The sequence below is a fragment of the Hakea prostrata genome, chromosome 4 (assembly GCF_041222555.1).
Source record: "Hakea prostrata isolate BN-2017 chromosome 4, UWA_Hpros_2, whole genome shotgun sequence".
NCBI classification, from domain to species: domain Eukaryota; kingdom Viridiplantae; phylum Streptophyta; class Magnoliopsida; order Proteales; family Proteaceae; genus Hakea; species Hakea prostrata.
The window spans coordinates 44,068,081-44,082,913 of record NC_142603.1 but is presented as its reverse complement, the minus strand read 5'-3'; the positions used below and the strand labels follow the sequence as shown (position 1 = coordinate 44,082,913).

Sequence of the window (14,833 nt, the reverse complement as noted above, 5' to 3'; positions counted from 1 at the left end):
ATATTTTAGAATTTGAAGAAGCTTTTTGGTGTAGTTGATGAATCAAACATGGATGAGTATATGCAACACACCCTACAGACATGTGAAACCATTCAAGATGAGCACACTTGTATGACTTTTATTGAAGATTTTGTTGATCTTGTCGTCAAGAAATCAGGGGACCAAGTGAATCTATGGACTCATACTGAAAGCATTGAAGGATCTGATGAGATTGTCAAATTGAATCTATAAAACTCTTATGAGAAAGCCTCATTGAACACCAATTTTATGTCGTAGCCAACCAATCCCATTTCAAGTTTATTACCAACATGCTTTATAGGAAGTAAAAATTATATGGCAGCTGATATACATGCTCAAAAGAAAGTAAATCATGTGATCATCGCAATGCCATTATGACACAATGACACATCAACTTGGAACCCAAACCATAACATTTTCTAAGCTACTAGGTTTTGCACCACGCTTAATTGAAGTCTATCATTGAATAATCAAGACTGCGTGGTTCAGACCAAGACTGTAGGTTGAGCAGCATTTGCATGTATGATTATCTTCCTATTCTCTTGTTTGTGTTACATGCTATTGCTAATGCTAAGAATTTGAAGGATAAAAAATTATCTATTTTGCTTAATTATTATTTTAGATCAATTTTATCGACAAGAAGAACAAGTTGATAAAATTAATTTTACTTTATTCTATTTGCAACCAAACAACATGAAAGGGAAAAAGAAAATTCCCTACACTTCACATCCCTTCACTGAAAGTGTGACATTCTGTTGGCTTTGAGCAGTTGTGTTAGCTAAGGATGGAACTTGGGTGGCCAGTGACTACCACCTCCCCTAAGATCAAGATTTTTCAAATAGTTACATAAGTGGGAGATACTCAAAAACTAAACATTGTTATGAATCCAGGGACTATGCTTAGCAAGTAAAGCAGCATCTGGGGCAGGCATAAGATTGATGATCCTGTGCTGACAACACATATGGTAAACCATGTCCAACTAGAATGCAAGCCTAATATTTTTTTCAGGGTACAAGGATATGTTAACTCCCAGAAAACTGATTCATATGCCCAAGCTAGCATAATTCTTTAACTGGTAGAGGCCATCGACATCAACCATAATATGCATGTGTTTGGAATCAAATTACTAGAGAATTTCATGAATTGCAATACAACTCCCAAACCACCCAGAATCCTGCTATTTAGATTACCAAACAAAGTGCAACCAAAATGTTGGGGGGGGGGGGGGGGGGGAAAAGAAATCCTCAAGGGACATTTTGCCATTCACCAAAACACGACTCCCAAGTCAGAAAACCACAATCAGAAAATACTGCAGTGACTAGAAAAAGTTATTCTAGGTAGCATGATTTCTACTAACCAATGATCTAACAAAATGGAGTCAACACTGACAGCCTGAGGACTTTGAGGGTATTTTACTAAAAGATTCTGAGACTAATCAGTAATCACAATATGTTTCAGACTTTTTTTGTGTTCCACAACTATAGAGAGAACACATACACCATTATTGGCAGTAGCTTAAAACAGTTACATTAGACAATAAAGTATAAAATGCAACAATGAAACTGTTGAAAAAAAGGAACACCTCCATTAAACAAACAAATATGATTATATGCTTAAGGTTTATAAGCCCCAAGGAAATTATAAAAGAAGTTTACTTTTAGATCAATGACAAGCTGGAATGCCAGTAAGGATGCATGAACTACAATAATCATTTACAAGCCCCAGGGAAATAAAAAAAGCAAGTTACATAAACTAAAGGCTCTGATCCTAAAAATAGGTTATCAAATTTTAGGATTCCAAATTTCATTCATCCAGAAACCGTGCCGGAATTTCGATCACCCGAAAAGGAAATAGAAAATAGACGTACACTAGAGCGACCGTAAGATTGCATGTAAGGGAGCAATTCCATTGGCTTATGAGCTTCAGTTATATCAAAAACAGAGAGATGATTTTCACTTGCTAGTTTGAGGAAGCAATGAAATGTTTCTAGATTACGTACTACAGTTGCTATATAAGCAACCCTGCCTTTCTTTGAAGTATCACAGTGAGATTCAGCTTTTCCTTGACAGTGATTTGATTCATCCAGGTTAAGGAAAATGGAAAGTATCCGAATCAGATGTGGCAAGCACAATGGATCATAAATTACATCTGCTCCCAACCTGGGCAATAAAGAGAAGTAACTATAAGACACTTGGGGAAAAAAGAAGGAAAAGAGACAAAAGCAATAGGAAACTACCAAAATTCTGGTATTTATGCCCATAGGCACCTAAAACTACAATCAATCAAGTAGCCAGCCACCTAAACTACTCTTCCAAGCAATTGCATTCTTGGGATGGTCAAGAAAGACATGAACAGAAAAGGAGTTGGACAAGTTTGTAACCATAGTAAAAGGTCCACTGAGTCTCCGTGATTGTTAAATAGAACAACTCACACTACATCTGGCCTGAAGTCCCGAAGTCGACTTTCTGATGCAGATTCCCATGACAAATGTATGCACTCCAACTGAAAATTCAAACTGACAGAAATTAGAAATTTTATTTATGTTTCAATTTAAATATTTTTCTCAAGGCAGATTGCCCTGCATTTTGTACAACAATATGGTAATTTCACAAGCCAGTATACTAAAACTAGGCACTCATCAAACCAAGCAGAATTAGTAAAGGTAACACTTCCTATTCTTTTATTCTGAAGGAAAAGAAGGGAGAGGAACGAAGAACTAGAAACAAAGAATCTGCAAAGCCCAGTCCCCCACCCTCACACCCTGGGAGAAAAAAAGACAAACTAAATGAAAGATAGCCTGCTACACAGAATTACAGATTATGCATCCTAATCATTCATTGGTTTGATGAAGAATTTTCTTCAAACTCAGGAACAAGGTCCAGCTGTTCATGATGATTAGTACATGATGAACCAATTTAATCACCTGATATTTGTTGATAAACCAATAGTGCCTGATTTCATTCCTTCAAAATTGACCAACAAAGAACAACAATTCAACACCTTTCCTTGCTAAGTCAAGCCATCAGCCAACTTGCATTAGAGATTTCAAGACTATTGGTGGTTCTCCCAGATGTGAGACCTTCTCAGGGAAACACAATGACGTGAGGGTTCCATGGAGATAAAAGGGTCAAAAATGCTATGTAACTCAAATATTTATTGAGCCAGTTGATGTTTTCTCAGTGATAAAAGCCCTGATTTGGTTAATACCTGCTTTAATCATCCCAGTTTCTCCATCAGCAGGGCAAGTTATCAATTTTACTGGACTTAAACCAACAAGCTGAGGAAGCATAACAAGGCACTGTCTGCTAGAGCTATTGCAGCCCCACTCAGCCCCTTAAAAAATTAATAATAAATAAATAAAAATCCACCCGTTGCTGTCAATACACAAGATTATTATGTTAAAAGCAGCATGCTGAGTGCCTGCGCTCGATATATTCAACAGTTTACTCATTGACGATCATTAATCTTTGAAAGAGACAGGACATGTCAGTCTACCATTACTCCTCAGTGGCTCAATCCTTCAGCTTTAGGTTCCCATCTGGGGTTCTCTATTAACTTCAATATCAATAAGTGTTCTAATCCCTGGTCGGGTCCGATCTTGTAGAGATCCCGTTGCAAATTGACTGTCTAAAAAACAGACAGGAGTACAGATTCTTCCTGACAGTATCAGTAAGTTTGTGTAGGGATCCCCCTAAACCAGAACTAAAATTGTGGAGTACTAGGTTTAGGGCCATCTGATTTTCACTTACTATTTTGTTTGAGTACTGCAGTATTGCTTGAAGTAGAAATCCTCCTTAGGATTTGGTTTTGAATCCTAGTTCTATCTTGAGCCCTACTTTTGAGTTCTATGTCAGCCATTGTGGCCATGAATGTTAGATTTAGTTTAATAAAATTATATCTAAGTCTCAAAATTAGTTTGCCCATTTTTCTTTGATTTTGATTGCTATGTCAATGTGGGAGACATGAGTTAAGGTTATGGCAATAAGGGCCCTAAAGACCATTCATGGCCTTGATCATGGATGGTGAGGTCTACTATAAACATTGATTGGAACTAATATGAGAGTCCTAAACGCCATTCATGGCCTTGATCATGGGAGAGGAGGTGGATTAAATTATTGAATGGAATTTATAAGAGTAATTCCCACTCAAGACCTAGGTTTATCATTATTGACTTTAAATGTTCTATGGGCACCATCATGGACATTAACATGAGTGAGGAGGTGGGCAAAGCAATTGAAAGGATTTAATTTCCAATTCATGGCCATAGGATTAATTCTCCATCCATGGAGGTGGGTCAAGGTAATTGATTGGGCTTAAATTCCCAATTCGTTATCATAAGGTTGATCCTCCAATTACGTTGGTCTTTAGTTGAACGTTTTTTATGGGGACATCATACGATGCGCACTTATCACTCGTTACTACCAGAGGCGGAGGCAACGAAACCTTACACTTTGGTTCGGCTACTAGAAAAGGTCATCTAGACCTTACATGTCTTTTTTTCACATTAATATTAGTAGTCATTGGGATGTTATTTTACTGTATGAGGTACATTAGGAAAGTTTCTATTTCAGTTGGGATTTGAGTTATTCTCTTTTCTTTATTTCATAAGCTATTTTAGGAAGTCTTACTTGTTTTTAATGTGCAATCACTAACCACCAACAGAGCACGATTATAAAGAATTTGAAAGGGAAAGAAAAAGGCATTGAACTTGCATCTCTGTCTCTCTTGGCAGAACTCCTTGGTCACTACTTCCTGCATCTTCCACAGGTCAGTTCTCCCCTCCTTCCCCCTTTTCTTGTCCAGAAAATTCCTTCACTGTCTCCTCTGTCTAGTCCTACTGTTCTTTTTTCAAAAAAGCCTTGTTTTCTTGGCTTGGAAGATTCTCTTCTTCTTCTCCAGAACCTCACGACTTCTCTGTTTCTGCAGTAAAACTTCTTCTCTTGTTTCTGACTTTTCTTTTCTTCTCCAACCCATTGGCAGCTACTATTTTCTGCTGAACAACTTTTTTTCTCTTTTTTCTCTCTCAAAGCCTCACGACCCCTTTGTTGTTTCCTGCAGAAAGTAATTTTTTTCCCGCTTCTTTCTTCTCCTACCTGGCTGCTGTTCATCTTCTCTATTCTACTACCTCTGTCGACAGCCCCTCTTTATTGTCTCTTCTTGTGCCCTCTTTCGTCTGCATCTCCTTCTCATTTGCTAGTTATATGCCCCATTAGTCTGTATTTGGTGATTGGTTACATGTTGGTTGGTTAGGATTCAGGAGTTTTGAGTTTTTCTTTTGCCTTTCTACATTAGATGTAAACTTGCACCTACATTGAGATCATATTATGGCTTGCTGGAATTTTTCTTTTTCTTTGACTATAATGCCTCCAACCCCCTTGCCTAGTAGGGTGGATTAATCATATAAGGATTCTAAAATTGTCCTCTTGAGTCTTTACATCTTTATATTAAATTACATTATTGCCTTAGTAATTAGGGAAAAAATTAACCCTAAACCTGACGTGTTAAACAATCTTCTTTTCTTATCAAAATAAAAGGAAAACAAATAACTTATCTTCTTCTCTTACCCGATAAGAAATAAAACAACAGTGGAATTGGTATTTCATAGGGTATTTTGTTTTGGCATCTTAATTCTAGAAGGGCAAAATGGACATTAAACATCCAACCACAATGGTTTTTTAACGGCGTTAAAAGTGAGGGGGGCAATAGTAATTTCATAAAGAGCAAGGTCCTTTTAATAATTAAGCTATAGTTCATGGGAGGCAATAGTAATTATTCCTTTTTTTTCCTTTCCTTATTTCGTTTAGGATCCATGAACATGCACTTCACGTTATAGTCCATCTTTACTCACAATTTATAATAATAAAAAATAAATTAAAAAAAAAAAACACTATATTGGCATTCCTTAAGTTTGAACCCTAAAACTATTTTATTTAATCAATGCCATTAACCACTATGCTAAATTGCAAGTTATGATAAAAGCCCATTAAAATATAAATATAAAATTTAAAGCATGGGTATTACATGGTCCTCAACTAATAACACTAAACCCAAGATCCCATCGCCTTTTCTTTTTCTTTTCTTTTTTTTTTTTTTTTTGGGGGGGGGTGGTGGGTGAATTACATTCCGTTGTTTAATTAGTCCTTTCAAAATACAAATACCTAATCCTAAATTGCTGCAATTCAATTCCAGTAGACTTTCCAAGATAAATGTAACCTTTTCTATAGACCCCCTTACATCTGTGTACCTAACCTTACCATCAAGCCAAACTTTAATTTGACCTAGGACCAATTTCTTAACCTGGTCAAACATACATTTTCATGATGGATCCAAGCTTCCAGTTGGATTCCTTCCCATCTAGAACTACATTAGGTCCAATTTTGGAATCATGGGGACAATGAAAAGTTGACTACAACAAAATAAGCCTTGTCCCAACTAAATGGGGTCGGCTACATGGATTCTTGCCTTCCAATCAGTTATGTTTGAGGCCATGCTAGATCCAAAGCCTAAGCTATGCATATCCTTTCTCACCACTTCTCTTAAGATTATCTTAGGTCTACCTCTAGCTCTTCTAGTTCCTTCAACCTGAATTATATCACTTCTCCATGCAGGGGCATGAAAAGTTGACTAACTTAAATTATCGTGGAGGACTTGACATGCAATTTCTGGTTCCCACTCACACAGGGTTGCACTATTCTGTAATCCCATTTTCAATGCAGAAACAAAGAATAAATAAGAATAATTATTTGGAGCAGTACCATAACTCACCAAATTCGGGCCTTGGAGTGTCCTGTTTGACATGTCTGTTCTTGTCATCAACTGGTTCATTTCCAAATTAAGCTTCAAGTTTGCTAAACTTGAAAAATCACCATCACTTAGTATCACCTGCAGAAAAGGCTCCATTGTCATGACCTGTCATGCTAGAGAGAGAATGAAATGCATTGAATAAGTTACTATGTAATGAACTTGAACTAATTCCATTTGGCAGTGAGAAAAGTCATGGTATAAGGACAACTAATTTATATGATGTTCGGAGTCAATAGCTATCATAATTTAAGTATGAGTTTCATTTTAGACATTTAAAATCGCAAGGAGTTTTTGAAATTTGTTCTCTTTCACCTTCATGAGTAAAGCTTGGTTGTGATTCCCCGAGACACAATTCATTATTCTCCCATGTAGTTTCATCATGGTACCAATGTGGGAATCAGCCTCAGGTCTAGGGATGTAAATCATACAGTATGGTACTATACAAAAATTGAAAGCATACCATACTGAATTTTACCGAAAATCAAAACCATACTGCGCCGAATTCTATACGGCATAGTATGAAAACAGTATGAGAAAAACAATATGGAACAGTTTTGGTACAAGAAAATCGTGTAAATACGGTACGAATCTGGTGCGAATATACAATCGGTATGAAAATGGTACAATGTGCAAGAACAAAATGATTTGGCTTTTAGTTTTGGTAGGTCAGAAATTGACATGAAGCATCAAATCTTTTCTAATGTCAACTTCATTTCTTAAGTAGATGCCCTTCATATACTTCTTGATAGATTGGGTTTAGTGGCACTTTCACTACTACATTTAGCATAGCTAATGGACCAGGGAAAGACAAAGAGAAGTTGAAATAGAAAACATAATAGACTGGGTTCCTTTATCTTGTATCAACATTAAGATAAGATCTATAAAAGTTATTCAAGGAATAAACCATTTGGATCTAACAAGTGAGTTTGATAAGCCCCTAATCACCAAGGTGTACAAGAGAAAGAAGAATAGGGTCTACAGGATGCAACCTACAGCTACTACAAGGGATACAACTGAAAAGAAGACAGCTGGCAACACCCAATTGGACAGCAGCCACTAACTTGCTGTAGACAGAAGAACAGAAGGTATCATCCAGCTGGCAACAAGTGAATGGCTGAGGGTGGAAGAATTGGTTATGCATAGGGAGTTTGTTAGGATACTAAAAAGTAAGTAAAAGGGGGGGGGGGGGGGGGGGGGAGAGGTGGGAGCAGAAAAGATAGAAGCAAGTGCTTGAGGGAGAGGGAAGACCTCTGGGGGAATTAGCTACCCATCGGCTGTTCTAGCTTGTCTGAGTTTTAGTTAGTTTTATCTTAATTTCAGAAGTGTTTATCAGTAGTGGAATCAGTCTGAAATTTATCAGCTATATCCAATCAGGAAAGCTTGATGTAATCGACTATCACTCCAATTTTATTCTGCTGTTTTGTTGTTCTGAATTCATAGGTTTCTGGTGTTATTTGTTTCTGTTATTGAAGTTTATTAGAGATAATGAAAGAAATGAAAGAAGAGAGTTATATGTTGTTGCTGTTTGTATTGAACCTGTAGTCATCCATTGTTGTCAGTAAGCTATCGATTGGATGCAGAACCAAGTTTGAGAGGGTCCTATCAGAGTTCTTTAATACATCTTGATAAGTGAAAAACAGGGCATCAACTTCATTTAACAAAACAGAGCAAACTCCCCCCCCCCCCCCCCCAAAAAAAAAAAAAAAAAGAAGCAACTTTCTTCCCCTGCACCACTATACAAACCTGCCCAACCTTTTCTTTCCCCTTGAGAGATTCTTTTGTGCCCCTCCAATTAAATGACACAGATTAGTGAAATGGGACCAATTTGGTTCAGCAGCATCACACCTTGATTGAGAAAATGACTGCTTAGGATCGAAAGCACAACAGAGTTCTTTCAAACATTATAGATACATACAATATTTTTCCAACAAGGGCAAAGTTATTTCACAAGTAACACTCAGAAAACCATTGCCATTCACACATCCTCATTAAAATTATAAGACTCAATCCACAGTCAAAAGAAGATGTTGTATACTTGTATATCACCTACCAAAAATCCCTTCGCAGCTTGGATATAACTCACCAAGAAGTTAGCACTTGGATGTGTCTCACTAAGTTTCAAGCTGAATATGTCACGCCAAACCTATTCTCATGATACAAAAGGCAATAGCAGTAGCAGCACTTTGCACAAGTAAAATATAATAATCTTGGATTTCAATTTTGAGCCAATAGTCTAAGATGGAAATAAGCTGATATATGATCATGGTGGGAGATCTCGCATGATATCCCGATTTTTTCCATAAACCGTAACAAGATACAGATCGAGTTTTGCAAAATGGGCTATCTCACTCAGTCACTCGGGATCTCGCCATCTCTCGCTGGAACTCTTACTTTTTTTTGCTAGATTTTTTGCAAATTTCAGCTCGATTTTTACCTACAACTACTCTTAGCACATCTACAACATCAAGGAAGATCAATCATTCTCTGCTTGTCTTATGACCTTATGAGTAATGACTTATATAGAACTTCTAATGATTGTATAATTTTATTATTCTATTCTCGAAAGTCAAGATTGTATACTCATATGGATGGAATTTTGATGACATTTAAATTCTTTGATGTATTTCATACACTTGCTTTTCATTTATATGCCTTAAAGGTTCAATATTACATGTTGTATAACTTTGCATTCTGTAATCCTACAGTATTTTGGTTTCACACTATGGAGACTTAGAAGTCATACTTAGGGTTATTTTCTCACAAATACAAGGCCAACAGTATGTTCAAAAGGCCTTAAATAGGCTAATACCAAGTTTTAGCCCAACTGGGACCCTAAAACCCACTGAGATGGCCACCAAGTTGACGCCAAAAAATTACACATCTCGATCGAGATCTCGCCGAGATGGTCGAGATCTCAGTTTTTTAGGGCGGAGAGATCTCACTCTTCTACCTTGTATATGGTGACAACAACAAATAGGAAGAAACACAACAAGTTGATCACTAATAAAAAAGAAAGTCAACAGCTTCAGAATATAGATAGGAAAATTAAGGAGGAAAATACCATATCTTACCTAAAAGAGTAATGAAAACCAATTTGATCTTCACCATACCTTAATCTGTAATGCTACATTGGCTTGTCTTTGGGCTTAAAACCTCTCAATTGCAAGTAAGCAAATTATAATGACTTGGTAAGGAAAACTAGTTCACATTCCCACTGTCCTAGCAGTTTAAGAATGGGGATAAAAAGAGGAAAGGAAAAGACGAAAGCTGAGAAAGGGGGATGACAAAAATATTGGTTCTTGACCAAGATCATGAAACATTAAAATAACAGACATCATAAAAGCCTAGAGATCTCACAGTTGTTGCTATACATTTTTGGTATAAGACATCGTCAAGTGATAAAGGTACATAAGAAGAGTCAAAGCAACCAAAACAATATATACAAATACAAGATAGAAAACACATACAAAATACAAACAATAAGCCTAAATATCGTCAAATGAAGTAAGGGCCAGAAAATGACAAACCAATAGCTTAGTTTCTAAAAGCTCATCTACTAAAATCCTCAGACCAACCTTGCAAAATAAGAGACATAAAAACAAAGGCAATGTCTCATCAGTTATGCAAGGACTAGAATTGTCAAAATAAAAAATTTCACAATGCACAACCATTGAAAATATTAACATAAACATTACACAGAATAAATTGCTGCAACACTATATCAGTTGCCTATGCATTCTGTACATTTCTCAGACAAAGAAGGCACCAAATAAGCACAAGTGCAAGTAAACATAACAAATAACAAATGAGATGATTAAATAAAAGGAAGTTCCAAAATGAAAAATTTACAATATATTGCTAGGAGTTGTGGACACTTCAATAAGAACTTAATACATTGTAAACACATCTTGCAATGCTTCAGATAATTCTTCAGTATCTTGATCTGGAACCAGTTCAACTACACAAAAGCATTAGTTAGAATAATTAATTAGAATTAAAAAAAGTAATATTTTAGAAAATATGCACGATGATTATAAGAAAAAAATTATTACCTCCAAAATTCACATTGTAAATCCCATCTTAAAGACATACCAAGGCCTTAACATTGCTAGAGAGTAACTTACTTTGATATCAACCAATTACCTTACCCCCTACATTGAATGCCAACTTAGACGCAACTATTGACACAGGAATTGCCAATTCATCACAAGCCATATGCGCCAAATCGGGTAATCTATAGCCCACTGTCTAGATAGCTCTTCAAAATACTGCTCAAATTAGACTTCCCATTTGTCCTCACTCTTTCCACAACACTATATCTAAGAAATGCCTATAAAATGGACATAGAAGGCAATATATAACGTAAAAACTAATACATATCAATTATACGATAACAAAAATTCAAAGACATATAACAATATAGCTTTAGAAGACTAGAGAAGTTATCATCGGCCACATAAGAAGAAGAAGAAGACTCTTGATCTTTAGGCATGCTCACATATTCTCCTAAAGTTTTTTTAAAGTTCCCTTCACACACTAAATTTCATTATCCACTAAGAAAGAGTTCCCATGATGGATTGTTTCAAATGCACACTTAAGAATGGTCATTTAGTATTAAGGATAAAAACAATGGCAACTGATCAAATCAACGAGTATTTTTCCCAATATTTGTTGAACTTCTATCTAATGGCATGTTACATCTCTCTTATAAACTCATCTAACAATGATCCATCATTCAAAGTCAAATAAATTTTCACCACAGTAACAAAGTACAGATTTGCAGTAGGATACTTTGAACCCAATAAAACCTTTGTAACCCCATAAAATGGTTTCAACAATGTTTAAATTCTTTCAACCCTTCCCATTCATATGAACTAGGGTTTACTGTGCAACATTGATATGAATATCCCAAACTATCAAATGTTCGCCGACAAAATAAAGCATCACTAAGCATTTTGGGTTGAATTCCATCATGTAGTTCCATGATTATATCTCCACATAAGCCCCTATTGTTAGATATTCTTAGGCGCTCACAACATTCTTGAAATTTTATCTTCCTAGCTTGTGAGCTCTTAACATACTTAATACTATCTTGAACCTCTTGAATAAATGCATCTATGAATTTGATGTCATGATTTTGTTGCATAGTCATTTGATTTATGTCCTTGTTATCTCACTCAGAACCCCCTTTCATATGAGTATTGAGACCATGGTCACATTTTTTAAAGGGTCAGACAAAACTATCCTCCCACATTTAGTGTATTCTGCTCTAGCCCCTTCCATCTGAAAATTTCTAAGGATCAACCATTTTAAACCAATTACTTGTCCAACATATGATGTTTTAGTCTTAGTCATTCTAGTTGGTTCAGAAACATTGCCAACATCACCCTGGATCCCTACATGTTCAAAGATCTTTTGAGCCATCAATCCCTCAGACTCAAAGATCTTCTGAGACATCTAATAATAGCCAACAAGTAAGGACCCAGGATGATGTTGGCAATGCTTTCGAACCAACCAAAATGATCAAGACTAAAATATCAATATACTGGACAAATAATTGACTTAAAATGGTTGAACCTCAGAAATTTACAAATGGAAGGGTTAAAGCAAAATTCACAAAATGTGGGAGGATATTTTTGGCTGACCCCCCAAAAATGGGACTACTAGTCTTAATAATCATATGAAAAGGTGTCCTAAGCGAGATAACAAGGATAGAAATCAAATAATTATGCAACAAAATGATGGGAATTTGGGGATGAAAAGCTTGAAAATTGACCTAATGTAGTGTGTGACGTGATCTTGACATCAACTACTAGAAATGAACTCCTTTAGGATTTGTAGAGTATCCAAACTTTAGGAGATCGGTGTTATATACATATCCTGACTATACTATAATTAGTAGGAATACTCTTTTAAGTAATATTTATAAAGTCATTAAGAGGGAGAAAGTTTCTATTAAAGAGGCAGTAAAGAATTCATCTAGAAGAGTGTTAATCACAACGAATTTGTTGACTTCAATAACTAATGATGGATATATAACACACACTGCTCATTATATTGATAAGTCATGGGTTTTGCACAAGAAGTTGATAAAGTTTTCTATATAGACAGCTACATTCAGGTGCAAATATCTATGAGGTTGTTCGTATGATTTTAATTGAGTGGGGAATTGACTAGAAATTGCTTTCAATGACAATTGATAATGCAAGTTCCAATGATATGACGATTCATTTTCTGAAGTCCACTTTGAATGCAAAGAATGCATTGCTCTGTAAGGGAGATTTATTTCATATCCAATGTTGTCCCATATTTTGAATTTTATAGCTCAGGATAGTATTAATTTCATAGATGCATTTGTTCAAAAGGTTCAAGATAGTATTAAGTATGTTAAGAGCTTAAAAGCTAGGAAGATAAAGTTTCCAAAATGTAGCGACTGCCACGGAATGCCTACCAAAAGGGGCTTACATGGAGATGTAACTACACGACAGATTTCAACATTCCAAGCGCTTAGTGATGCTTTATTTTAAAAGCGAGCATTTGATACTTTGGGATATTCAAATCAATGCTACACATTGAACCCTAGCTCAGATGATGGGAAAGAATTAACAGAATTTTAACATTGTTAAAGCCATTTGATGAGGTTACAAAGGTTTTATCAGGTTCAAAGTATCCTACTACAAATCTATACTTTGTTAGTGTGGAGGAAATTTATTTGACTTTAAATGGTATGTAACATGCCATCAATGGGAAAAATATGTGTTCATTTTATTAGTTGTTGTTGTTTTGGATCCCCGATACAAAGTGACAATTTTTAAGTGGGCATTTGAAACAATCCATCATAGAAACTCTTCTTAGTGGATAATGAATTCAGTGTGTGAAGGGAGCTTTGGAAAAACCTTATGGAGAATATGTGACCATGCCAAAAGATCAAGGGTCTTCTTCTTCTTATGTGGCCAATGATACCTCCTATAGTTTTTTGAAGGTATATTGTTATATGTTGTTGAATTTTTGTAATCATATGATGGATATTTATTAGTTTTAGTTTTAGTTTTTTTTTTTTTTTTTTGTTATATATTGCCTTCTATGTCCATTTTATAGGCTTTTCTTAGATATAGTGCTGTGGAAGTTTTGAAAAGCCATCTAGACAATGGGTTAAAGATTTTGATGTTCTTGCGTATTAAAGGGAACTTAAAGCCAATACCTTAATTTGGCGCAAATGGCCTGTGATGTATTGTCAACTCCTTATGTCAACGGTTGCATCTGAGTCGGCATTTAGTGCAAGGGGTAGGCTATTGATAGATATCAAAGTAATTTACTCCCTAGCAATGTTGAGATCCTGGTATGTCTTCGAGATTGGATGTATGATGTGAATTTTGTAGGTAATAATTTTTTCTTATAATCACTACGCATATTTCCTAAAATATTACTTTTTAAATTCTCTAGTTATTCTAACTAATACTTTAGTGTAGCTGAACTTGATCCAAATCAAGATTACCAAAGAATTATCTGAAGCAATGCAAGATGTTTTTACAATGTATCAAGTTCCTATTAAAGTGTCCACAACTCCTAGCAATATAGTGTAAGTTTTTCATTTTGGACCTTTCCTTTATTTAATCATCTCATTCTTTATTTGTTATGTTTCCTTGCACTCTTGCTTATTTAGTGCCTTCTTTGTCTCAGGAATATACAGAATGCATAGGCAACTGATATAATGCAACAGCAATAACTAGGTAATGCTTATTCTTTGTAATGTTTATGTTTATATTTTCAGCGGTTTTACTTCGAAAAATTTTTTATTTTAATATTCTGGCCTTGCATAACTGATGAGACATTGCCCTTGTTTTATCTCTTTCTTATTTTGCAAGGTTGGTCTAAGAATTTCAGTAGAAGAGCTTTGAGAAACTAAGCTATTGCTTTCTCAATTTCAGGTCCTTGCTTTACTTGGAAGATATTTAGGCTTATTGTATGTGTTTTCCATCTTGTATTTGCACATATTATTTTGGTTGCTTTG

At 35.5% G+C, this 14,833-nt stretch overlaps 1 protein-coding gene across 1 annotated transcript in view; it reads right to left on the bottom strand.

Moving 5' to 3' along the window:
* Window positions 1-1,276: 1,276 nt before the first annotated feature.
* Window positions 1,277-14,833, bottom strand: part of LOC149019026 (S-adenosyl-L-methionine-dependent methyltransferases superfamily protein) — a 31,128-nt gene continuing 17,571 nt past the window's right edge. Inside the window, exons 8-11 of the mRNA XM_089153111.1 lie at window positions 10,350-10,397; window positions 6,784-6,900; window positions 2,450-2,520; window positions 1,277-2,177 (exon numbers count right to left, since the gene is read on the bottom strand). Of these exons, the coding sequence (XP_089009237.1) occupies window positions 1,826-2,177; window positions 2,450-2,520; window positions 6,784-6,900; window positions 10,350-10,397 (588 nt within the window). The 3' untranslated portion in view covers window positions 1,277-1,825. The remainder of the gene's footprint in view (window positions 2,178-2,449; window positions 2,521-6,783; window positions 6,901-10,349; window positions 10,398-14,833) is intronic.